Here is a 27855-nt window from a genome sequence, read left to right on the forward strand (position 1 = left end):
TACAGTAAAAATCGAATACCATTGCAACCCTATGCCCTATGAGTTCATTCAACGCTACAATGAAGAATCCTCTGTTCTAGTTCTCTGAAGTCTCACATTTAGCACGAAAGGCATGGGGAGAAATGAGGACACAGCTGGACTCGAAAGCAAATGAGTCAGTAGAGACAGATCAGTACAGAAAATTTAAAAAAATTCCAAAAACAGGATAAACTACCCCTGATTTCAGAAGAAGCAGTGATCAAGCAAGTGTCCAAATATTTGTCCAAAAATTGTGTCTGCGTTAAAGTTCTACATACAGTGTATGAAGTAAAAAATATTGACCTACGGTATATCCCAACCTGAACATTAACAATAACAATTTAGAATCTGTGTATTTCATTTCCTTAAGCAGAATAGATTAATTATTCAGTCCAAAGTAATCTCTCTGGCTCTCTAAATAAAGTGTGATATAATATATAAATATAAAACATCTGCAGATATAAAACAACTGTTTTATATTCAAATCTGCACAAGAAAAAACACTGTGTGATGACCTACATTGTGTAATATAATTCAAATAAAATTTTGACAAGGTTTAACTGTCTTGATTTGATGTTTTTTAGTGAGTTGTCTGGTTCTAAAGGCTGTGTGACTACCACAGTGAATTTTACTATTACAACACTTTGATATTTTTGGGATGAGTTGGGGAGTTGGCAATGATGTGTGGTATTGATTATCCAACATTCTCACTATTCCCCAACACTCTTGCTGCTGTATGCAATCAAATCCTCACGCCAATTCTGTCAGCAATCTTTTAGAAAAGCGGCAGTTACTCCATCAAAAAAACACAATTAAGTGCATTTTTACACCCTTGATTGTAGAATTCATTGTAGAAACAATGAATTAACAGGTGTCCCTTTATTTTTAGTCAAAATTTATTTATTATTTGAATTAAAAAGTTATAAGCTAATGTTTTGGTAATCTTATACAAAAGATTCAAAAACATTTTGTTTTCTAACTAAAAAAATAATTACATTTCTGAATGTAACATTTAAAAAAAAAAATAGACATTTATTTGGCCATCATTAAGACATACCATTTTACACAATATGTTAAATTAACCAAATAAACAATAATGATGGTTTAGAAATTGTCTCACCTATATACATAAATAATACGCATGTATTTTGACCATGGGTGCCCAAACCTTTTCTCCAAACCTTATGTATAGCTTTAATATACTGTATTTTCTTAGGCTCATTATGCAAGAACTGCTAGGAAAGTTCTATAGTTCTGGGCATAAGGGCATGTAGTTCCTCCGAGGTGAATGGGTTAATCCACTTGGTTACAAAACAAATACAACAAACATTAGATATTTTAGACAGATTTTATTGTGAAAAGCTTATCAGTTGCAGAGCCTGCACTGTATTTACACTGTTTACATTATGACTTTAAACATATGTACAGCATAGTCAAAAACAGAGCAGCCAACTGTAGTGTAAAAATCTGTGAAATAAAGCAGAGCACTAATTTAACTCATTATGTAAATCACTGAAATGGTGAGGAGAGAAGAGAAGGCACTTAAGATAAACATTGGATTAGACAGCTAAGCTCAGAGAATGAGACTCAACACTTCAATTTCAAAAAAACATCTTATTAAACTGCAGAGAGTTACTGACTCTGGAGGCAGCCCTGTCTCATTATAATACAATATGACATACTTAACAAAAGCTTTTGTTTAAGCCTAAAATGTGCTGTCATGCAGTCTGTAGTGGTAATTAATGGTCCTTACAACAGTTTACTGTAGTGTCTCAGCACCTCTATCTTTCAGTCAGCAACATACAGCGACAATCAAAGTCCTACATCAGATACTAAACATGCATTACTGGGGTACACAATACAATACAATCCTTCCTAAAGTTAATGTGCTGGAACTTCCAACACTCCCTGGACTTAATGTTCTGCACAATGAGGAATGAAGAAACTTAATGTTCAGTGCATTTTAATACAAAACACTCTAATGCTTCTACCTTCCATGAACAAACTAAAAATGTCGAACATAAAAGCTATGTAAACAATATTCAATCATTTCCTTTTACAAAAATAGAAAAGTGACTACATTTGTGGTTATGAAAGTTTACACAGTCGGTTTTGTATACAAGGATATTGTGAAATAAATTATAGTCCATTTTTGCATTTTCATGCGCAAATGTCTAGAGATTAAAACTCGTCGTGTCTTACGAGAGCTTCTCCAAAATCTGTAGCTTGGCTCCCAACAAATAAGTCATATTTATCCACAATCTCCTGCTTAGTTAGCATTCCATCCTGCAAACACACAAACAAATATTCACACAGTTAGTTAAAGAGTTTTAAAACAGCAAAATGCTAACAAAGTAATGATAAAGTAATAAATAAAATAAATAATTATCTCCAAAATGTCAACTTTACTAGGTAAATATATAAAACCTTCTTAACTTTCAGTGGAGGACAATGTAAAAAGATATTATTTCAAGCAAATATGGAGCATTTCTTTTGGTCCATTCATTAAAAAAGTTTGACAAACTTTCATAGCAATAACATACTGTCTATCCGACAATTGCTATAGCCGAAAAATCCAGATTAAATGGCTAAAACAGAATTTTTTATTTTTTTCCTGTGCTTTTTAACAGTTAAATTCACACATATTAAACATGTCTGGTGATACAGCAATGAATAGCACATTTGTGCTCTGTTGGTTTGCTACACTACCCGAGACCGCCAGGAATTCCAGTCTTAATCAGTCCTCAGAGATGTATTATACTGCATCAATGGTGTCTAGATCTCTTAAATATGTGTGTCATGTGCTCCGCTGGGACAAGAGGAGGAATCTAGTATAGTAGTACTTATCATCAAACACCTATTTCTGTAAATGAGGGCTCAATGACGTTAATTCAGGTGAGCTGGTGTTGGAATGAAACACATCATGCGGTTTTCCTGCATACTTTTAAATAATATGTTTTGGTGTCTCTAATAATAAAGATTTAATGACATCTTTGCAGGAAATAAAAAACACCATATTCATTTTCAATGTAAAAAGATTTTTTTCAAGTACTTATCCAAGTAATTTTAAAGCATTTTTATTGTTACATTTTTGAAAAAAAAACGTAAAGAACAACTGCAAGATTGAATGGCAAACATGGAGGCAGAATTGTGTTTGTGCGTGTTTAGTTGGAATATGATTGTATACTATAATTAGAAGCCCATCTTAAAAATGCTACTATTTAAAAAAGCTAATTTTAATTCCTAGGTATTAAAAATGTAATACTTATAAATAATAGCTGATTTTAATACCCAATATAGTGTACAGGAATATAAAACAAGGCAGAGACAGAATTTGACTTTTGCCTTAATCTCACCTATGCAGAGATAAGGGCCTTGCTTAGGGGCCCAATACTAGGGGTGGGTCTCCTGGACAGGAATTAAGCCTAGTCCTAGATGAAATATCTCTTTTAACAGAGAATCTGCATTCACAGTGCTGTGTAGTCTAGCACCAGGCTTACAGACAAGGACTGTTTTAGGCTTAGAGAACCAAGGTTTAGAGAATCTGAGTACTGAACCAACAACCCTGTCATCAATAACCCAGAAGCCTAACCACTAAGCCACCACTGGGTACCCACAAACATGGGGCCGTTTCCCAGACAGTATACGAGCCTAGTCTTGGATTACACAATATTTGGAAGATTAAGATTTGCCACTAAAATGAAAATATAAAAATGTAGTCTAGGCTTAATCCATGTTTGGGAAACTGACCACAAGTGTGGGTATTGGAGGAGAAATAAATGCTTGTTCTCACCTTGTCTGTGTCAGATTCATACAGCAGATGCTTTGCTTCTGCCTCTGCATGGTCATAATCTGAAGGCAGAATCCAGTCTCTGGTTTCCTCTTTATCCATTCTCCCATCTTTATTTTTATCTCTGAATTCAGTGAACTGCTCTCTCTCTGTCCTCACCCACTCGGGTTCTGTTGGGTCTCCATCCTGACTGTACATGTCACCTGGGAGTGAAAACCAGAGTGGTCAATAAAACAAACGACTGAGGACTGACACATGCTATGTTTGTGTTTCTCTGCACTTTCATTGTACTTACCAATGTACTCGTCTAGATCAATGAAACCATCTCCATTTTTATCAATGTCCTCCATGGTTTCCTGAGTAACAGAAAGAGAACAAACGAGACAAATGCAATTAGCAGCAGAAAGGAGATCAAAGGGAACTGCAGAATTTTAACTAAAGCTTAAACATTTACCTACAGAGATCTTATCAGCACAGCAAATAATTAAACCACTGGGAGGTCTAGGCACAGTTACTTTGTGTGTGCGTGCGTGCCTGGGTGTCTCAGACATACCAGAACTACAATATCCTTCATGTAGTCGTACTCTTCTGGGTGAAGAAAGGCTGTAAACTCCTCTTTATCAGCCTGCAGATTACCGTCAGTGTCTGCCATTTTAAATCGGCGCTCATCTCTGGCCATCATCTGTCTGTAATTGAAACCATCATCAGGATCGGAATCATCTGTAAAGCCACACACAAAGATACACACATACACATCAGACAACATCACAGTCAGAGATAAAAAGAAAAAAAAAGAAAAAAAAGCATTTCTTAAAAATAATGAAGGGGGTTGAAAAACAAGGGTTTAACCTGCTTAGCTAGGAGTGACTGTCTCTACTAAACAGGCAATTTTTGAAGCACTGCTGTGAGGATCTGATTGCATCAGCAACAAGAGCATTAGGGTGGGTGGGGTGATAAATCATCCAAAAGTATTGGAGGAAGCACTTTCATTCCAGATATCACTATTCCACTGCATCACAGCTCAATGCTGGAGAGCTTTATACCCCTTATATTACATTTTTTTGCAAACAGATGAATCTTTATCTGTTCTAGAAAGTCTTATTCTATTAGCTGTACTTCTCTATGGGGGCAAGACAAGCTGTTTGTGTGTATTTGCACATCTGTGTCAGCAATGGGTGCAACTTATAGTAGATGATTGCATTCATTAGAATGTGTGTCCACAAACATTTAGAAACACGGTTAATCTAAACACTCGCACATACCAAGAATGTAGCCATAAGTAGCATTCTTGTACTCCTCCCAGGAAACATAACCATCTGCATTGAGGTCATGAGACTGCCACTGCCGATCCACATCTTCATAGATCCAGCGCTTCTGAGCATGCTTAATCCATTTCTTCAACTCCTCGACCGTAACATGGGCATCATGGTCCTCATCGATCTTATCGACGATTAAACTGCAGAAAGACAGACAGAGAAAGACAGAACAGGACAAAAAGATCATTGTCAATGATAAAGCTCATCCAAACAAGACTGGTCTATTTCTAAACAAGTGTCTAAGAGCTTGTACCCTAATCTCTCCTTGCTCTCCTCTGGAGTCAGCTGATCAAATGTTTTTGCCTCCTCCTGGCCGAGGAAGGCCTCGTGGTCGTAATCAAAATTCTCATCGTCTTCATGCTCCTTGTTGCTGAGAGGAGCATCGTGATGGACACGATCCTTCTTGTCCATCGGTTTACTGGAGATGTGAACGACACAGAGGACGATGCACAACAGCAAAGGCCACAGCTCCATCCTTGCCAAACTTGCAGACCACACACTATGTTCACGGAAGGAAAATACTACACTGAAATATGGATTCATAACAGAAAGAACAGCCAGTACTTTTCCCAAAACCATCAAGAATCTTTCATATATAATTCTTGCATATTTCATTTGGTGCAACTGGTAATCAGAAAGCAGATGACTTTAATCTAACTTTATTAGACCATTGTTATTATTAATGCACTCTCATCATATACATTGTATGCATATAGTACTAGACCTGTTACAGTAATTACCCATCATACAATAAATGGACATGATCTCAATAATATTTGATAATGGTGATATTGCCTATTGTGTTTTTTTATTTGTATGTTGGTTCACATAATTAACAGCAAACAGTATTTTAGTCAGTAATGCAATAATGACCAATGCTTCAATAACTGTTACTTCATACACGCAGTGTGGACTGCAGTAAGCGAAGATAAAAGTATATATTTCCCAATCTATAATTAATTACAATATTGTTTAAAGGGTATACTTGCTTTGTCATGCTGTTTTATTATGATAGTCAGTTGCATTAAATAGTCATAAAATGACAGTAATAGTTTCAATAGTTGATATTGCAATAACATGAACAATTGGTATTGTGACTGGCCCTATAGTATAGTGATTATTTCATTTTTTTCTGCACAGGATTCTATTTTACACTCTCTGTAATGAAATGTTGGGTCAGTTGAGTCATTCTTGTTGTTCTTTATGCACTGATAATATGATCTTTAATATGCTGGTTGTCAATACAATAGTGCTGGGAGATTAATCAATTAATTAAAATAATTACTTAATACATTTATTTAGAATTAAGAATTAATATGACAAATTGCCGTTTTAATTTGTTTTCAAATGGGATATTAAAGAATGTACATCATGTTTAAAATAAAAGCTGCATGTAAGGTTGAAGCGGCCTGCTTACTATTTGTTTAAAAATTAATTAATAAATGTAGATGTCAATGTTGCATATCACTTTAAATTATGGTCCGTTTACAAATGAAAAAAAGTTGTTAAATATGTAAGAATTAAGAGAAATAAAAAGTATGTATTTGAAGAATTGTTGTCCAGCTCTACTTTTATTCAATTTGTAGCTATTTTAATTGTATCTCTTAGACATCACTGCCTCTTATAGTGCATCGACAGGTTTATAACCTACCCTAGTTTTTTTTTTTTTTTTTGTATTTAATTGTGTTGTTAAAAATGTTATTGAATGCATATCTTTCTACCTAATTATCTAGTTATCTGATAGATCGATTAAGTGATTGACTGATTAATCTGTAGTTACAGATAACAGTGTTTACAGTAGCTAATTTACAGTAATTATCTGAACCTCAGGACACAGATTTACACAAGTACAGTGTTTTAAAAAGCTATGCAGTTGACTAATAACACATCTTTCTGCTTTGATATTTATCTATAGTTATTTTTTTTTGTTAGTTATTTAGGTTAAACTGTACAGAGAGCTGCACCGCAGCCCCAGACCGCCCCTCACCTCACCTTTACCCTCCGCCAGCGGAGCTACTGCTGCACTACTAACCCTCAAACCCACGCATAAAAATGGTAATAGGATACAGATAAAAACCGCATTCACAATTAACTCGTTAACTCACCAGTTCTGTTAATTTAAAGCGTCTTCTGAAAGCCGGCGTTCCGCTAAAACCTGTCCCGGATACGAACTGTACACTGTAAAAGCGCTTCCTCCGGAGAACAGTAACCCTGACCAATCAGACCCCGAGCTCTGCTTTGCCCCGCCTCCAGTCACTCCCCACATAGCGCGTCGCGATTGGTCCACTTCAGGGAAAATGAGCGATCTAATTGGTTGAGAATCGCCACGTCCACAAACCTGTACTCAGATAGCTATACTGTACCGTCTACAGCTCTTTATTTAGGTGTATTATTTTTCCTATATATAATACAAATCATAGCTCTGGAAAAAATAAGAGACCACTTCAGTTTCTGAATCAGTTTCTCTGATTTTGCTATTTATAGGTATATCTTTGAGTAAAATTGTAGTAAAACATTGTTGTTTTATTATATAAACTACTGACAACATTTCTCCCACATTCCCAAAAAAAATGCAGAAAATGAGAAATGGCTGAAAAAAAAAAAAAGATGCAGACCTCAAATAATGTAAAGAAAACAAGATCATATTCATAGTTGTATAAGTTCAGAAATCAATATTTGTTGGAATAACCCTGGTTTTTAATCACAGCTTTCACGCACCTTGGCATGTTCTCCTCTACCAGTCTTACACACTGCTTTTGGATTATTTTATGCCACTCCTGGTGCAAATAATCAAGCAGTTTACCTTGGTTTGATGGCTTGTGATGATCCATCTTCCCCTTGATTAAATTTCAGAGGTTTTAAATTTGGTAAAATCAAAGAAGCTCATCATTTTAAGTGGTTTTTCCAGAGCTGTATATATATATATATATATATATATATATATATATATATATATATATATATATATATATATATATATATATATATATATATATATATATATATATATATAGTACTGTGCAAACGTTTTAGGCATTCTGTGAGCCAAGCTGAAGAACAAAGCGTAGTTCCAGATTTCTCCTGGATGCTCCTCAGCCAGCATGTGTATATGTTCAGTTCCGTCAGCAGCTCACCTGATTTACCAATTTAACAAACCAGGTCTTGATAGGATGAGAACTAGAAATAGCTTTATTAAACTCGGATTGTGAGAGATTAGGAGATGCTTTTTGTAAATTTGCTGTTTGTATTTATTGTAATGTTAGTGTTTTACTGAACAAATAAACACTTACTTTACAGATAAGAAGCTTTTTCTTTACTGAAATTCCCACAGGTGCCTAAAACATTTACACAGTACTGTATATATGTGCAGAACTTTGAAAAACCCTCTTCATTTCTTTAATGCGTGCAGTATTAAAATTGGTTAACAACCTGTTTCTCGTAAAGAATACGAGACGGCATTTAAAAAGGTAATAATTGAAAATGTGAACAAATTGATAAAATGTATTCCACTTTTCATCAATGAATAAAAACTACACAAAAGTGTAAAACACTGACAAATGGAGAAACTATTTTTAATAAATTTGATTTTTGACCAGTGATCAAAACACAGCTGTGTTAAAACCCATTTTATGTGTAAGTTAATATTAACTCCAGCCCAAAGAATATTATTTCCTAACCATTTCTGTCAGAAAGCCATGAAGCTAAACTTTTCATTCTCTTTCATCTGTATTTATTTGGGTTCTAATATTTAAGAAGGTTTAGAAGGAACTGAATGTTTATAATAAAATAAGCAGCACAAGAAGTGTAGCTACATAAGAACTGAGATGAGCTGTGCTTGTAAACTAGACCCACAAGCAACCATAGTAAAAAAAACGGATGAGTAAAAAAAAAAATAGTTGTACAGTTGTGAAGTGTAGCAACTAGAGTACTGTCAGTGATCTATAGTCTAGTAGCAGTGTATACTAATAATAATAAAAAGCAATGCTTCATTTGTCTCATCTTTATTTTTCATGGCTCAGTTGCTTTAAAACATTTAATGGTTGCGTAATTTAAATAAAACAAAACACAAGGCTGCTGTTTTAATAATGTTAGCAATAAATAATCTCAATATAATAACACTAATCTAAAAAAGTAAAACCATTAAAACACGTGATTTAAATTAAAGTAAATATTTCAGAATTTAAATTGACTAAAACTAGACTAAAATGTTTTTAGTTTTCATTGACAAAAACTAGACCAAAACTAGTCTAAAACTAATTGATTAAAATGCCAAAAATATACAATAGAATGAATAATAGATTTATTCAAAAGACTAAGACTAAAACTGAATCAAAACCACTTTTCAATATGAAACCAAACGTAACATTCAACAGAGTGAGCAATATTTCATCATGCGGGGCTGAAGCTAGTGCCTTTCTGAGATCTTGTGTGGTGTTTTTTTTTTGGCTTTATCAGTCAAAGAAAAAAGTTCTCATGATACAGTCACAGACCCTCGGGACCCTGCAGTGAGTTTCTCAACACCCAGGCAATCAGTGAGGTGACCCATTACACAGTCATAACTGAATTACTCAATAATTATTAGCACATTTAACAAGAGAACAATGAACATCTTAACTTTAACATGTTAAATTTCCTCCCTTGAAAGGGGAATTGAGGGGGAAATTCATAAAAATTTAGTTGTTCAAATTTAAACCACGTCATTCAGAGAATGTCAACAAATAATCGCCAAGAATTGTAATACCGTAGAACTGGACTGTTTATTTGCTTCTATAATAATTATTACATTTTAAAAAGAAGCTAATTATCATTTTGCATATATACATTTATTTCATATTGTTTATATGTCTACAGAAAATTCTTACTACATATTAAATACATACAAGAAAAGTACATTTTTTTTTGTAATGTTATTAGGGATTTTTATGTCTTGGTAAAAGATAAAATGTTTATGTATTAATGTTCATTGTCACAGTGGCAAGGGATATTTATCTTCTTACTTTTCCCCAAACATTTGTTAAAGTAATTTGCCAAGATAATCAACAAGACCTTAATCATATTATTAACCATTTTTACATAAATAAGGAGCATCTTTTGTATAGTTATATAAGTAGAAAGACAATACATGCTGCACACATACATAAGTACATTATATATATATATGCTAATTTATGTCACTTTTATTTATTTATTTATTTTTTGTTTGTAGCTTAGGAAATAGCATATATTTTCATGGACTGCTAGTCATCAAGTTACACTGGTTAACTGGAAAAACATAAACAAAGTCCTCATCAAAATCACAGGATTCAACTGCTTTGAAAGGAGACTGTTTTAAAAGTTTTAAAAGCAATCCAGATTGTTCTCATACAGAGTTCCCCAATGATGGAACAAACTACCTTCTACTACCAGATCAGGAGCGTGCCTCACTATCTTTAATAAACTTCTGAAGACAGAGCTCTTCAAAGAGCACTTACTCTCCTAACACCTCTAACAAATTAACTACTTCTTACCTACCTTTTCCTCCTCTATCCCATTATTTCCCTTTGATCTCCTTTAGGCCCTAATTTCTATTATTCTACATACATCACTATTGTAAGTCGCTTTTGACAAAAGCGGCTGCCAAATGTAATGTAATGTAAAGTATTACCCATTCTCACCAAAAACATACAGACTGTCACTTTAACATTATTTGTTAAAACTCAGAATACTCTGAACTATAGATTTAGAGGTCATTTTGTACACTAAATAACATGACTTAATTTGTGTTTCATAGTCAAACCCTGGTTTCTCACCAATACCACTGTAATTCAGCCCATCTCACACCATCTCTCTGAATGACGTGCTTTACATTTAATCAACTGAATTATGATGAATTTCCCCTTAATTCCCCTTTCAGTCTGATGCTAAGGATATTTAATAGGTTAAACGATGTGTTCACTGTTTTATTATTTAAAAAAGTATTAATCAGTGTGTCATTTCAGTCACTTATGACTGTACAATGGTTAACCTCACTGACTGCTTGGGTGTTGAGAACCCAGGACAGAGTCCCGAGGGTCTGTGACTGTATCATTAAAACTTTGTGTTTTATCAGGAAGGATCTTCACAGAGCTGTTAATATTGTTTCAAGCTATTCACATCAGCTGGATGTATGCTCTGTTGAACGTTATGCTTGGTTGCAAAATGAATTCAGTCATGTATGTGGCATTAACTTAACATTCAACAATTTAAGCAGGATGGGTAACAGTTTTAGTCCGGTGTTAAAACCAGAATATTTAAGGTGAATATTTATTAAAAAAATAAATAGAAAATAGTTAGGGAACAAAATATTAATTTCATATAATCACTGTCCAATGGATAACACATTCAAAATAGCAACTAATAATGACATTTTTGAATAGGTGTCAATGTAATATAAAGTAAAATAGTAAAATATAGTGAATAGTAAAATATAGTATTTAAGAAATACAGTAATTCCAGGTAGCCAAGTATAATTTATATTGGTCAGCATGCGCTACTAGTCCTTACCCTTCTGGTGTTGGGGCATCACTAGTGGTAGGAAGAGTCTTAATGAGTGGGTTGGGTAATTGGCTGTGTAAATTGGGAGAAAATGGGATAAGACTTAGAAACAAAATTATATAAAAAGCTAAATGGAAAAAAGAAAACTTGCATTTTTTCTGTTTCTTCTTATCTGTATTCACTTCATAGTTATGAATACACTCACTGCTAAGTAAAGCAGTTGGATAAAAAGGTCAAGACTTTTGCACAATTCTGCACTGATTTAAACATCTTAGCCTTTTCCTTTTAGTTTCAGGAGCTATCCCCACCTCCAGTTTCAGATCTATTTCATCGAAACCTGGTTAGGCAAGTCTGGAAAGCAGACTTTTTTTTTAACATATTCTTGCATTTTCACTCTCCTTTCTGACCGTCAGTCTAGGTTTCATTTCCTCTTTGCTTCTAAAATTATGGAGGCAGTTTCCTGTTTGGTGCCAACCTAGAACCAAACTTCTAACACCTCTATGCTGCTGAGTGTACACATGGCTTTTTGGGGTTCAACAAGATGCTTATATTACACTATTAATCAAAATAAATGCAACAAAACATATATAACAGATAATTAAGAAGTATGTGGAACTTGTTTAGAAAAAAATTCACATTCACAAAGCCTAACCGAAACTGACATTTAAATATGAAGCCAAATTTAGCTGCTTCTAGTTTTCCAAAAACAGTGCAGTACTAACCCAAATAATATGCCCACATGGGGGGGAATGTATGGGAGGCCCAACTAGTAACCAGCATGTTTTGTCCATGGGTTTCATTTTAGAACCACTTATGAATGTCAGTGACAGGCCCCATCAGGGTCAGGAAGGGATAAACATTGTGCCCATCTAGGTTGCACCACAGATATTTTTGAAGTGGAGACCAGCCACTCACTGCAGTATGAATAGGAGCTCTAGTAATGGTAATTATGGTCCCACCCTTCAATAAAAAAAGCCAATCAGCTTGCTGGTTGTGCAGACAGCAGCAATCTGGAGATCTGCGTAAGTGCAGTAGCCATAACAAGCCAAAAATTCTAAATTTTTGTTGATTTTATTCATTCAGATTTAATCAGTGATTTAATATGTTTCTGAAAAAGTAGCAAAAACATTTCCAGTGTTTCCAGGCTCTTCTCATTCAAACAGATAAGAGGCTGGTCCTGTGTGAATAGAAATAGCAACCAAGCTGGCAAATTAAATGATTTTCCTATAAGGAACACTGCACATGCAGCCTAGATATAACCCATGTGCGATTTAAGTGGGCTATACTCATGAGGCACATGTGGGAAGCCCAGCTTGGATTTAGTAATACGTTGAACTCATGTTCCACCCATGTGAGCTCCACATGGGGATCTTAGCTGTGAAAATGATTTTGAAAGTCCGTAAAGTAACAATAAGCCTTCAGTGCCATTTTGAAGTACACCACATGTCGACAGGTTTGTGGAAACCCCTTCTAATGAATGTTTATTACCATGCTGTACTTTAGCTGGACTAATTCTCACTTGTGAACGCAGCTTGTGAAGTTGTGAACATGAAAAGTCCTGCAGTCGAACCCTAACCATGACTAATTTAGACCAAGTGTGAATTCTGATATATATACACACACGCTCTTAGCAGTAAGGGGAAAAAAAAATCAGTCTTGTGGTCGATCATTCAGCATGGTGACTCTTGAGAAATGCAAGTCTGGTTGCAGATTTTTGTGGACAGACTCACTCTAATGAAAGCATTTAGCTACATTAAGCTGCACCCATTGCACACAGATCATTTAATCACATAAAAAAGCAGCTGTAACAATACATTTATGTATTTGACGTGTGATGAGACTGATTCAGCATCATTATTATTAGTGTTCAGCATATGAACAATTACATTGGTTCTGCTGAGCATAACAAAATGACTTATATGGCACTAATGTGACTTTTACCATTTATATATAATTTATTAGTAATTTATAAATGATTTAGACCAGAAAAGAATGTGTCAGTGTATTATTTCCACCAGTGCTTCCTCATCTTCCTGTTGCTTCTCACTACTGTTTCTTTGGGGTTAGATGTTTTTGTTCTTATTTGAAGATTTATGTTCATCTGTTTTGCAACAAAACAGGTTGAACAAAACAAACGTGACTTAAGTACAGACATATCGGATGATGAACTATAGCACATTAAAAAAATCACACCTAGTGAGGACCCTTAACTTCTATACTTCCTGAGAAGATATTAAACTCCCTATACTATATAAGTCTTTGGCAAAGTGCATTCGAACCATCTTGAGCTGTGAATCACAAAAAAAAAAAAAAAAAAAAAAAACGAGATACTTTCAAATCAATCAAGAAGACGCATAAGAAATCTTTTTTATATATGCACATATAAAAACAGACTGCAATTATGCAAGTGTCAATTAAATCACTGGACAAACACAGTAACAGTGATTATTCCTGTCTATAACTAGTCTTGAACTTCAAGACCTCAAGTTTTCTCATTGTTGTCATCTTCATCAAGTCCAGCTTTGTTCCTCAGCTGCCATGACCACCTTAAAATTGAGCCTCAAGAAGGTATATGAACAACTCAGGCAGCCTGTTGTTGTGACCCCAGCATTATGGGTGGGGCAGCAGGGCCAGACACCTCCTGCCGTGGAGCCAATGAAGCGAAGAGTGTGTCCAGAATTCCCAGCACCTGCAGAAGCTCCTGCTGAAGCTCAGCTTCACGACCCAGCAACTCCAACAGCCGCTGAAACAGCCGCTCCACGATGGAAGACTGAGGAGCCACATCATGATACAGATCTGCAAAAAGGGGTAAAAACACAGGAATTACAGAAGAACAAGTGGAACCCATTATGCACTTTTAAATGAGAAAGGTATCAAAATTAAGAAAACATTTGTCTTCAATGTAAACTATATGATGCAGCTGAATACCGTTGTTTGATATACTGTGGTATATCATTGGCCCACCAATTTTCAAGAGTTAACCAAAAGCCAAAAACCAAAATGACTACCTAAAAAAACATCAGAATAATCCACACAGAAAACAGTTATTAGCTGCTAATATATAGGTTCATGTTCATCTGGTCCAGATGAATGTATTGCCACTAATTCTCTAGAGGGACTAGAACAGCCACAATGGACATCAGCAATGGGTAAAACATCAAGTAGCTGAATGCATTCATTAGAAGAAGTGTCGACAAACATGTTGGACATGTAGTGCAGCTACTCACTGGTCACGTTTAGGTTTTCTTTCTACATGGGTGAAATTGAGGTCATTGTTCCTCATTCGTAGCTGTAGAATTAATCATCCACTCTCAAACTGTCTATTAAAGAGAACTGAGAGCAACTGCTCCATGAATGTGGTTCATGGAAAAGATGACCTATGGCCTATAATAAGTGTACAATGTAAGATAAGTATACTAAGATGTTCCGTTATGATTAAAGTGTGAAAGTAGTCAGTGCAGTTGGGTTTAATTAGATAACTGGAGATATAATTGAGAACACAGGAGATGTTTTCTTCAAACAATCATAGAAACTCCACAGATACTTACCGATGATCATGTCTGATACCATCAGCAGTATGCGGGAGAACCGTGGATCAGTTACATGCCTGAAGAAGAAAAAGCATACATATATTTCAGTTTACAGCTATTGTCTAGAATCTCATAACAAAAAGATGAACACAGGAGATGTTGCTATAAATATAAGTATGTCTCATTTCCCTTGCGTGGATGTGGTTGCGTGTGTGAGACTGGTGGTGTGATCATACTTGATGAGGAAATTGAGTAGCATGGTTAAACTTTGCTCATCCCGTCCAGAAAGTGCGTTCTTCAGCGTTCCTCTGCGGTTCAGCTCAATCATCACTGCTACAGTCACTTCTGGATTATGGAAGCGCCGCCACGTCTGCAAACAGAATATTATCGTTAATTAATGAAATCCCACACTGAATCATTTTTTCTACCATTAAGTCAGATATTCTTAAGCTTGAAAGTGCGCAATAAACCATGTAAGTGTATATATATATATATATATATATATATATATATATATATATATATATATATATATATATATAACACATTTAAATTTAATAAAAAAAACCCAACCACATCCTGGCCAAAAAAACAAAAAAAAAGAGAGATGCACATAACCATAAAACTCATAGTGTCTCAGAGATGCATTGAATATTTGTCGACCAGCATTTTTTGGCTGAAAACACAAAATAAATAAATAAATAAATAAAACGGCTAAAAAAATTAATTAGTGATTAACGTATTTTGTGTCATATCATGGCTTCCTCTGACGTTAGTATTTCTCAGCAGTGGCAGCAGGACCACACTTCGCCCCTACTCTTCATTTCAGTTTTTAAATGTGGAGTGAGTCCAGCAAATCTCCTGACCCTACATTCACCAAACTGAGTAATATAATTCACATGGAAAAGCTATAGATAAGAGCATCTGCCTAAAGTCATACAAAACTTTTTTTTTTTTTTTTACATTTTAACAAAGTGTAGTGTTTATAAAGTATTTAGCTGTTCAGTATTACTGACATTACTGATTACTGAATTGGCCATATCAAAGCTCTGAGGCGTGTCTGAAATCCAGTCTTGATCAGAGTTTACAAAATTCTAAGGATGCATTGAATATTTGAAAACTGATTCATCTGAACAACATTACTAGATTACCATTAATAATAATCAGTGTGTGTTTGCCATGGAATGCATTTACCTCCAGTGCTGAATCCAGTGCTTTTGACACTTGGAAACTCTTCAGCTGTCTGTCATATTTCTGAAGGTGCTGTTTGACTGGCTTACTGACCAAAAAATCATCCTGAAAAGAAAGAAAAGTGAGATAGAAAAAAAACAAATCGTTTAAAAAGACACTGCAGCAGTTCATTGGTACAATGTTAGTACAACAAGTGTGATATTGTGATATGATAAATTAAAACAAAGTAAATTAAAACTAAAATAACTGATAAACAGAATATATTAAAGGCAGTTATTTATAACACAATATTGTTTAATCCTTATACTCTCAGTTGCCCTAAAAATGTTTAATCAAGTCATTTTAAACAGTGAAACAGTGCACATATCATCTTTAAGGAGGTAGAACACATGTATCTAAATTTATTTTTCAATTTGTCATTAAATTTTAATAAACTGAATTCATTATATACTGTAAATTTGATAATCTAATATAAGATTATCACTTTAAAAGGTTAGTATGAGAATTTGAACACTAAACGAATCAAAGTCTGACCATTTGTCAAAAACACGTTAGCTTTAGTGGCTTTATTGACCGTAATAAACAGACCTGTTTGGGAATGTAGTTTTTGCCTTTGAAGACCCGATATGCTGGGGTCCGCCTCCTTTTAGTGAGCACCTCCTGTTTATCGTTTGTGTGTTTCTTCTGTCTGACACTCAACACACCATTTGTCATCCCAACAGCCATCACCTCATCATCAGGCTGGAGGCAAACAAGAGAAAGCTTTATTAGGGACATTAACGACAGTCTTTAAAGCGTATCAGTAATTCTGATCTGAAACAACTTACGTATTCACAGTGCTTCACTTACCGCAACAGCCAGACTCAGGATGGAAGTAGCGTAGTCGAAATTATGAACAACTTTGTAAGACGAATTATAGACTTTAACATGCCTGTGGAAAAAAAAATAGACAAATTCAACAGTGTGCCACCAGTAATCCCATTCATAACTAACGCCCAATTTATACTACTGTGTCGAACCTATGACTAGCCCACGCATATCCAGCAAGAGTGTGCCACGCAGTGGCGATGCGTAGTTACATTTCAAGGAGGTGCAGAAATATGCAGAAATATAAATTGTGCTTAAGATACACATACAATCACATACCTGTCGAGCGAGCCTGTCAGTAGTTTGTTGTCTGTGGTGCTCAGACAGGCACACGTGACGGTTTTGTGATGATTCTTGAGAGATACAAGCTGCTGGCCTCCTTTCAACAAGTCCCATACTTTCACATACCGACCTCCTGTTCAGAATATCAAGCACATACACAGACACTACCGTTATATCACATTGTTATGGCTGTGGCTAGATTCACAATATCTTTAGTACATTAAACACTAAAAAATGAATAGGAATGTTCTTAACTTGCAGGTTTTAGTGAGTTAAATTAAAACAAATTGAAGACTGTTCTTAGTGAAATGTTAGAACAGAGTTCTTTTTTTAAACACCTCATAGGCATGATTGCTTGAGCCTGCTTTGTCTAGGTGTGAGACTTGAGCACCTTTACACCAAAGGTCCATGACTAGATCGTTTTCTTACATACTTAGCAGAGAGCTTTATACTGATTTCTGAACACTGCTTGTAACCAACTTGCAAACACAAAAATGATACCTTCCCTACTGGTTCCAGGGCTTCTATCCCTTATTCCTCATTCCACAACCCATATTCAGTTAATTACATAGGAATGAGGAGCATGGTTTCCAATAGGCATTATTTTTAATTTGTCACTCAGTATGACTGTAATACAGGACAAAATCCCCCCCGATTCCCTTCTACCAGTAAATTCTCCCATTACCTGGGAAAAATAATTCAGCAAAATCACACTTTGCAGTAAATTAAATGTTAACTTGTTTTTATGTCCTACAACAGTGTGGCCAGGCAGTCAGTCATTATTGAAAATATAACAAGTGATGGTGAGTAAAGGTTTTTAGTGTTTCAGCTATTTTATATAAGTCATATTTGCTTAAAATGTGGGATGAACTCTACCCAAATAAAGCAAAATCATTTCATTACTTCTTTTAAGAACATTATGTGAACAATTAGTAGCAAAATTTCATGGTTTTACTGTAGTATGTTTTACTGCTGGAAATAAGGTAAAAGTGCAGATTTTAATTTATTACTCTAATATATTACTCATGAATAATAACATTAAACTTACATTAATTTATAAATATCTAAATACAGCGTACCTGCAGACACCAGCAGGGCTTCTGAGGGGTAAAGCAGCACACTCTCCACGGGATGCCCGTGCTGCATGGTCATTACACTGCCTCCGACTCGCATATCAAACAGCTTCACTGTGTGGTCGTAGGAGCCTGTCATGAAGAACACTGTTAACTACTGACATTGATACAGACAATATAAAGAAAAAGAAAAAAACTCATGTTTTCTCAAATACTATGACTAGTAGTTTAAAAGAGCCTTGAAATCAAGAAGAAGAAAAAGAAGAAGGACGACATGTATTTCACAAAAGGTAAGTACAGGTTCAGTGGAGATACCAGTGATGTAGAGGTCTGGGTTGAGTCTGCTGGCAGCACCAGCTCTGACGTAGTCTGTGTGTTCTGTGTAAGAGCTGAGCTGGGTACCGCTGGCTACATCCCACATGCGACAGGACAGGTCATCAGAGCCGGACACCACGCGATAGCCATCAGAGAGGAATGAGGTCACATGCACTGCCCTGAAAGAGACATCCACAATAGTGTCAGCAGTCTGGAGAAAAAATAAGCATAAGGAGGCTCTGGGATGTTATGTAGACTAAGACGAGTATTAAATACTACTTCCCATCAGCAGCTGGAGCCCGTGAGAGCACAATTTGCCTTGCTCTCTCTCAGTGGTGGGTAATATCATGTATTAGAGGGGTTATATGGTAACTTTCACCCTTCTAGTGTTTGGAGCATTACTAGTAATAAAAGTAGTACGTATGAATAGGGATTAGGTCATTGGCCTTATACATAGTGAATAAAATTAGGTAACATTAGAAAAAACTAAAATGCATACATACAAACACCATTAATGTTCTCTAAAAGAGCATCACACTTGGATGATTAAAGGCATGTGATTGCACACGAAAGCCCTTATTAGATGTATCAGATGTTTAAGTGTGATGTATCAATCTTTATATGTAAAATAATAATTAAAAAGTAACATTATGTTTTGGACAAGTAATACAGCATACATTATGGATATTTTCTTTTTATGGAGTTGACTTCTAAGCACTTCTCTAATATACTCCAGATACAAGCATCTGCCAATTGACAAGAGTGTTTTGTAATGTAATGTGTATGTAAATACTTGGAGTGTCCTCTGAACTGCCGGAGAGCAACTCGACCACCGACGTCAAAGAGTCGGATGAGACCCTCTTCACTTCCTGCCACCACCAGCTTTCCATCACCACGAAAGCTCCCTCCATAAGCGGTATCCCGGAACCGAGTGAAACTCTGCACGGGTTCCTGTGACTGAGGTCTGTACACCTGGATCTGATATAAAACACAGCATGAGAGAATTAGGACTGTCCAGCTCTTTAAATACTGGCCATATTTTAAACCTGAATGCACAGAAATGCAATTTACTTATGACAAAAACATTACAGCTCCGTATGTACCAATAGTTGACATTTTCCCATTTGGTTGATTGACCTCAATTAAGACAGTTATGTAGTCCCCTCAACTGTCTACCAGTCTGGAATTGACTGTTAGAACATTTTTCCTAATCCTTTAAGCAGAATTCTTTCAGCTGAGAGATTTATAAGCTTCTGATTTTGGACCAATTACGCCAAAAAGTCAGCTTTTTTTCCACATAACTTATTCAGGTAGTCACTGCTGTGTTCTATGTTCACTACACATAAGTTGAAGACACACACACACACACACACACACACATATATATATATATATATATATATATATATATCTCAGCTCTTGGTTAACAGTCTTTTAGCCTTGAAGTCAAAGTCCTATCTACAAGAAATCTACAAGAAATCTACTGCTCCTGGCTTATTTTTCAGCCAGCCTCACTGCTGCTAAAGCTGAATTCTATCACAAAAAAATCAGCTCCCTCACAGACTCCCGGAAACTATTTGCTACATTCAAAACACTACTCAACCCTCCACCTCCTCCTCAGGCTACCTGCCTTACGGCTGAAGCTCTTGCCTCATTCTTTACTGGGAAAGTGGCAGCTATCAGCAGACAGTTTACTGATGCGACATGTAGCAGTCCTACATCATGCTCTGCTGCCCGGTATCCCTCTACCGAAGGCGTCGCTTTCTCCTCGTTCGCTCCTCTCACTGAGAACGAGACACTGGCTCTCCTAACGCGTAGCCGTCCTACTACGTGTCCACTTGACCCGGTTCCTTCAGACCTTCTGCAACCCATTGCACCTGCAATCATTCCGGCTATTACTCACACGATCAATGCCTCTTTAACATCTGATGTGTTCCCGACTGCTTTTAAACAAGCACAGGCCACACCACTGCTTAAAAAGCCTTCTCTCAACCCCGCCCAGCTACAGACCGGTCTCACTACTGCCTTTTCTTTCTACAACATTAGAAAGAGCAGCTCTCAATCAAGTCTCTGGCTTCCTCACCCAAAATGACCTCCTGGACCAGAACCAATCTGGATTCAAAAAAGGACACTCTACCGAGACGGCTCTGTTGTCTGTGACAGAAGCGTTAAAACCTGCTAGAGCTGCAGGACAGTCCTCAGTGCTCATTCTGCTGGACCTCTCGACACAGTCAACCATGACTTCCTCCTAACTATACTCTCGAACATGGGGATCTCAGACAATGCGCTGTCATGGTTCAGATCGTACCTCACTGGGCGCTCGTTCAGGGTGTCATGGCAAGGACGGCTGTCCCCAGCCCACTCGTTACCCACTGGGGTTCCCCAGGGTTCGGTACTGGGACCTCTTCTCTTCTCAATATACACCACCTCTCTAGGTCGGGTTATCCGCTCACATGGTTTTTCCTACCACTGCTTTGCTGATGACACCCAGCTATACCTGTCGTTCTCACCAGATGATCACTCAATCTCTGCACGAATATCACAGCGTCTCTCAGACATATCCGCATGGATGAAGGAACATCACCTCCAACTAAACCTCTCAAAGACTGAACTTCTGGTCATACCAGCAAAACCTTCTATTCAACACAACTTTGCCATAACCATCGACTCTCTCTCTCTCACCTAGGTTGCTAGGAACCTGGGTGTTCTGGTTGATGACCAGCTTCTCTTCACGCACCATGTGGCCTCAGTTGCTCGATCCTGCCGCTTTGCAACATCGGAAAAATTCGACCGTTTCTGACGCAACAGGCCACCCAACTCCTGGTACAAGCTGTGGTAATCTCACGCCTCGACTACTGCAATGCCGTATTAACTAGCCTCCCGGCCTGTGTAGTAAAACCACTACAGATGATTCAGAATGCAGCAGCACGTTTGGTCTTCAACCAACCAAAACGGGCACATGTCACCCCGCTGCTCATTGAGCTCCACTGGCTACCGGTTGCTGCTCGCATCAAATTCAAAGCTCTTACAATCGCCTACAAGGTGATGACAGAACAGCTCCTTCCAACCTGCACTCACTCCTGAAGGCTTACGCTACCTCCTGGCCGCTGCGCTCCTCCAATGAACGTCGCCTCGCTTTGCCAAACACTCACACAAAGCAATCCAGACTGTTCTCATACAGCGTTCCCCAATGGTGGAACAAACTACCTTCCACTACCAGATCAGGAGAATCTCTCGCTATCTTTAAGAAACTCCTGAAGACAGAGCTCTTCAAAGAGCACTTACTCTCCTAACACCTCTAACAAACTAACTAATTCTAACCTCATCTCCTTCTTCCTCTTCTCTACTCCTCTATCCCATTATTTCCCTCTGACCTCCTTAAGGCCCTATCTATAGATGCTTTATTTTTAACTTCTATTATTTTTGTACTTAACCTCTTCTATTATTTGCACTTCAATATTGTAAGTCGCTTTGGACAAAAGCGTCTGCCAAATGTACTGTAATGTAATGTAAAAGAAATGTTCTGAAATCCTTTTGTTCAAATATACAAAAAAGAAAAGTGTGAGATAAAAAAATAACTCACTCTGGTGGAGGCAGTTACTACGTAATTGTGAGGTGCCACTGGAGAAAACTCAATTTTTGTTACAGCACCAAACTCTTTAATCTGCACAGGAGCCTGAAACAGAAGACAACAAATCAAACACGTTAAATAAATGACATTCTTCTTTTATTTCAATTTTTAGAAATAAATAATAAAAAGAATCATGGATACCTTGTAGTTTTTCCAGTACAGTGTATCCTCAGTAACCTTCTCTCCTAGTTTTGGATACGTATAGACTTTAGTGGGTTTAAAGGATGCCATTGGAGCAGTGTTCTCTCATTCAGGAATCCAGGAAGGCCTACAAAAGAGCAACATGTTCAAAATGTAGTTCATTAAAATCCACCATTGTCAGAAGAACAACAAAGAATACAGACTAACTGATCGACTGAAGAGTAAAGGCAAAAAGGGGCCAACAAGTGCTAAACACCTCTGGAACTCCTTCAAAACTGTTGGAAAACCATTTCAGGGACCACCTCTTGAAGCTCATTGAGAGAATGCCAAGAGTGTGCAAAGCAGTAATCAGAGCAAAGGGTGGCTATTTTGAAGGAACTAGAATATTCTTTTTTTTTTTTTAAGTAATTTCACTTTTATGGTTTAATACATTAAACTCCACATGTGTTCATTCATAGTTTTGATGCCTTCAGTAAGAATCTACAATGTAAATAGTCATGAAAATAAAGAAAACATATTTAAAAAGAGAAGGTGTGTCCACAATGGTAGGATAGCATTTTGACAGACAGAAAGATAAAACACAGATTGACAGAAGAGCAATTATTTTAAATGTGTTTTAACCCATAAGAGACCAGACTCAGTTCAGATTATTGATACAAAATCTAAAATTTACTTTATTAAATGAGTTGGACAGCTCATTTTTTTTCCTTAATGTTAAAATTTCGACAACAACGTGGAAAACAATTTATTAGAGCATTTCAATAGTTAAACTGGTTAAAACAGACTTAAATAAGTGAAAACACAGCTACAATTATCTCCAGCACACCTACAATCTGTAAACAAAGTCAGGTGACCACTTATTCACACACTTTCCTGCGATGCTCTCAGGATGTTCTGTATATGTGATTTAGGAACTTCTTAAATTAAAGTGAAGGACAAAGTGCTTTAAGAAACTTTGCACATCTTTTAAAGGTCTGTTAGGTATGTCACCATGGGTTCTTTGGGTTAAGAAATAGTTGTTTGATTTATAGTAGATAGTAACGCTTCAACAAGACGAAGAAACCATAGGGTTAAGTATGTAAAGGGCCTGTGAATTGTCATGGTCCTGCATCTATTATATTTAACAGACACTATTTAGAGAGCACCCTTTTAAGGCTGTAGCATTACTAACCTAACCCAGCTTTAAGACTAAATCAAAACTGTTTGTTAAATTACACTAACCAAATTAACCCAACACACTGTGGGATTTATTTTCAGTAAAAAAAAATCGAATATCAATACACGTGCAGAAACAAAAATGTAGGGCTAACTATGTAACAAGTTTAATAATGAGATAAGTTATCTAGTTAGCTTAGCTTAGCTAGGTTAGCCACCGCTAGTCTACTAAAGTAATACGTTTATCAGCAGAAGTAATGAAACACGGCCAGACGCGGCCGAGTAGCACGAGCACACAAATGTAAAAAAAAAGTACCGAAGTGTTTGCCGTCTCCTGGAGAAACCGCGCTGGTTTAAACTGCAGTTTTTTGTATTTTTTTCGCTAAACGTGGAGAGAAATCACGTTGCTTCTACGGCCACACGGACGCCACCATGTTGGACTACGTACTTCCGTTTGCTGCGCATTTGGGCGCATCTCAAATTGGTCCGTGCTGACTATTTAGTGCACTACTTAGGGGACGAGATTATTACGGAGCCCGGGAGGGGCCGTGGATAAAAAATAATTAAATCGAGCGAACGATTTAGCAGTTTATGCTCACGTTTTCTTTAATTCGAGTAAACGATTTCTTAAATTTGAGTGAACAATTTCTTTACTTTGAGTAAAAAAAAAACTTTAATTCGAGGCAACAATTTCTTTATTTTGAGCAAACGATTTATATGAGCACAAAAAAGTTTCCCCAACATAGGCAGGATAAACATGTCTCCAGCTTACATCTTTTCCTTCCCCCCACGCTCTGTTCTTAAACTGCAGCCCAAGCAGTTAGAACTACATTTTCCTAAAAATACTTCGACTTTATTCTCATAATATTCGGGCTTTAATCTCATAATATTATAACTTTATTTTCTAAGTGAACAGGTTTTATTTTTTAAGAGTGGCCCTAAAATGGCATTGTAACAGACATGAAAAGCACTGGAGATGTGTGACTATCCTGCCTGTGTGGACATGAACTCAAAAAAAAACATTGTTCGCTCAAAATAAATAAATCATTCACTTGAATTAAAAAAATTGTGACCATGAATTGCAAATCGTTTATGCGAATTGGGAAATCATAAGAACAAATTGTAAATCGTTTACACAATTTAAAGAAAACGTGAGCATGATCTGCTATATTGTTTGCTTTTAATTCTTTTTTTTATCCTGGGCCCCGCCCTGGCTCCGTAGATTATAGACTCACACAACACAAAAATAAAAGCAATGTGTGTTGAACAGGGTGCCCAACAAAGGTGTCAAAAGTATTTTTGTATTTTATTTTATTGTAAAAAGCTTTAAAAGTGTAAAAGTACTCATTTTAGTATAATAAATTTAATAGTTCATTTAAGTATATAAGTAAAAGTAATATAAGGAAGAAAAAGTGCCATTAAGAACAAAAGCCTTAGGCCACGCCACAGAGTCCTATAGTGCACTTGAACAGTATGCACCCTGAACAGGGCACCAATCCATCGCAGGGCAGACAGACACAAACAGACACACAGACTCTTTCACTCACATACTTACCTAGGGGGGCAATTTTATCCGACATCTAATTAGCCTGAATTGCCGCAGCACACCAATGCAGACACGGGGAGAACGTGCAAACTCCACACAGAAAGACCCGGGTCACCCCAACTGGGAATCGAACTCAGGCCGTTTTGCTGTGAGACAGAAGTACTACCCACTGCGCCACTGGGCCACCCCGTTTTAAAAATGAGCCAAGTATATATTTATTTTAACGCGAAGGACAGTCTGATTAGCCGAACTCATAACAAACATTCTTCAAACCAACTAATATAAAGTATAGAGAGACTCCCCCCACATAGCCGATGATAACAATTGTTAAGTCCGCTCAATAAAATGCAGTGTGAACCCAATACTAACCAAAACAAATGTACACAATGTAACAAACACACAAACCTTAGTGTGGTCCAGACTTTTATGTGTGAAAACACCCTGCCATCAGACAGCAATCTGCCCTCATTCTAAACCTTTATCGGATTGATGGATTCAAATAATTTCCTCAGACAGATGCATCAGACTTGGACGGTCACAAAGTTGAGACAGAGTCAAGACAGAGATCAATCACTTATGGTTTCAAGACCCGAGACTGGATCCGAGTACCACAAAGCTAGTACAAGTATCAGTAGCATTTGTGCACAGCAGTGTAGATAAGAGTTAACCATTTAAATATCAACTGTTGCTGTTAAATCTGCATTATGACTTTCCAGCTGGTAAATACAAGTTTTCCCTCATCTTGTAAATACTTGTATTATATTTTCATGACTTAACTGATGACGTGAGGAGCTTGAGTTTTTTACTAGAAAGTTTCTTTGTAGTCTTTATGATATGAAAACATATATTGAACGTCGACACTTATTGTATTGTATTGGATTGTATTTGTTAACATTGTTATGCTGTCCTTTTATATGATTAAAGTTTATTAAACCATTCTTGGCACTATCACACCATAATATTTTTTTGAGCTTTGGAAAAAAAAGAAAAAAAACCCCAAAGATTAATCTTGCTCAAAAGATTTTAAAAATATGTAATCTTTAACTTTATACATTTTGGAATTAGGTGGGAAACTTACTCACCTAACTATTCACAGTAATTATGACTAAGAATTTTGAATCCCACCGTATAAGGAAGGAAGAAGCTAACTGGACCAAATTTAGATAAAGATTTAAGCCTCTATGTAGTGTCTATAACAGTTCCTCGGGTTATTTCTTTGATGAATCAGAAACTATTAGCTCTGGCAGTTAAAAGTACAAGGTACAGTGCTGTCACATAATCTAATAAGAAGATCTTGTTTTAAACACACAGACACACACACACACGCACACTCAAACACAGGCATAAACGCACATTTCCTGTATTTCACCAAAACTTCACATGAACCACATGGGAGATATTATTTTGAGACTGGCATCTTAGATACCACACACAGGACTTTCCCACCACTGCTAGGTTAAGAGTAATTCAATCTTTAAGCAGTCTTGTTGGCATTATTGTAATGCCAGTGTGTTGGGGAAATAGAGTGAATAAATTAGTCTGCGGATGGTGTTACCAGCCTGAATATTCAGATATATTTTTGTAGTGTAACCAAAGTACTGTTTGTGCATCCAAATGAATACAGTGTACCTCAAAACAATAGCACACATTTCTCTGTGTACCAGTAAGGCAAAAAGCTGGTCTTCATTGAGGTTATGTATAGGGTGTCTATGACCAAAACATATAAACATGATGAACTAAACCCAAGTGACATGGGTCCTTTTTATGTTGCTATATCTTTCCTTCATCTTTTCAGGAAGTTTTGAAACAGATGTCTTTAGTTTACTCATCAGGGATCTGACCCTGGCTCTTCTTCGAAAAACAAACATGTACAACACAATGCATATGTTTACAGCTGTTTACATCAAATAACGAGGTAAAAACAAATTTATCTTTATAATTTCAATATAACAACAGAAACTGTTCTACATGTGTAGATATGGGGGATGGCTTTTGTAGAGTTGAACAGGAAGTGAATTGCTTTATTATGCTCCTTTCACCCTGTCCTTTAATGGTGGTGTAGTATCTTGAGCTGCGATGTCATGTAGATGCATGACGCACATGCATGTAAGGACTACAGGACCGCAAGCCATTTGGGACAGATATACACAGATTTGTGTAGATCAGAGGTGTTCTCCAAAACCACTCCTGTTAAGCTGTAGCCCAGACTAGGCCTGTCACGATAGCTTTTTTTGTGGACAATAGTTCCAGATTTATGTCAATTCCATAATTGACATAAATTATATTATTGTCATTTTATAATCATTTTTCATCCCAAGCACAGTAATTTACTTAACTATTACCTAATAGTAGATGACCAATTAGAAAATAAGTAGCAGTAATTCTTCTTTAAGCTAAAATTGATTCATAAAGTGCTTGATGTCGCAAAGCAGCTTTACAGAAATGTGATAGCAGATAAACACATCATCAGCAGAAGTGATTAAGGTA

General features: G+C 36.5%; 2 protein-coding genes across 2 annotated transcripts; both read right to left on the minus strand.

Moving 5' to 3' along the window:
- Nucleotides 1-1352: 1352 nt before the first annotated feature.
- Nucleotides 1353-7354, minus strand: calub (calumenin b). The gene is made up of 7 exons (XM_007244071.4): nucleotides 7230-7354; nucleotides 5378-5623; nucleotides 5071-5264; nucleotides 4362-4528; nucleotides 4104-4164; nucleotides 3812-4011; nucleotides 1353-2304 (listed from the first exon to the last, which is right to left on the minus strand). The coding sequence occupies exons 2-7, from the start codon at nucleotides 5596-5598 to the stop codon at nucleotides 2200-2202; spliced, it is 948 nt and encodes a 315-aa protein (XP_007244133.3). The 5' UTR covers nucleotides 5599-5623; nucleotides 7230-7354; the 3' UTR covers nucleotides 1353-2199.
- A 6636-nt stretch (nucleotides 7355-13990) lies between these two features.
- utp15 (UTP15 small subunit processome component) lies at nucleotides 13991-24272 on the minus strand. The gene is made up of 13 exons (XM_007244070.4): nucleotides 24139-24272; nucleotides 22668-22794; nucleotides 22479-22571; nucleotides 19689-19873; nucleotides 18896-19074; nucleotides 18587-18712; nucleotides 17505-17640; nucleotides 17208-17289; nucleotides 16947-17099; nucleotides 16362-16463; nucleotides 15404-15537; nucleotides 15186-15244; nucleotides 13991-14433 (listed from the first exon to the last, which is right to left on the minus strand). The coding sequence occupies exons 2-13, from the start codon at nucleotides 22755-22757 to the stop codon at nucleotides 14219-14221; spliced, it is 1554 nt and encodes a 517-aa protein (XP_007244132.1). The 5' UTR covers nucleotides 22758-22794; nucleotides 24139-24272; the 3' UTR covers nucleotides 13991-14218.
- Nucleotides 24273-27855: the final 3583 nt, after the last annotated feature.

Source organism: Astyanax mexicanus, chromosome 9 (assembly GCF_023375975.1).
Source record: "Astyanax mexicanus isolate ESR-SI-001 chromosome 9, AstMex3_surface, whole genome shotgun sequence".
NCBI classification, from domain to species: Eukaryota; Metazoa; Chordata; class Actinopteri; order Characiformes; family Acestrorhamphidae; genus Astyanax; species Astyanax mexicanus.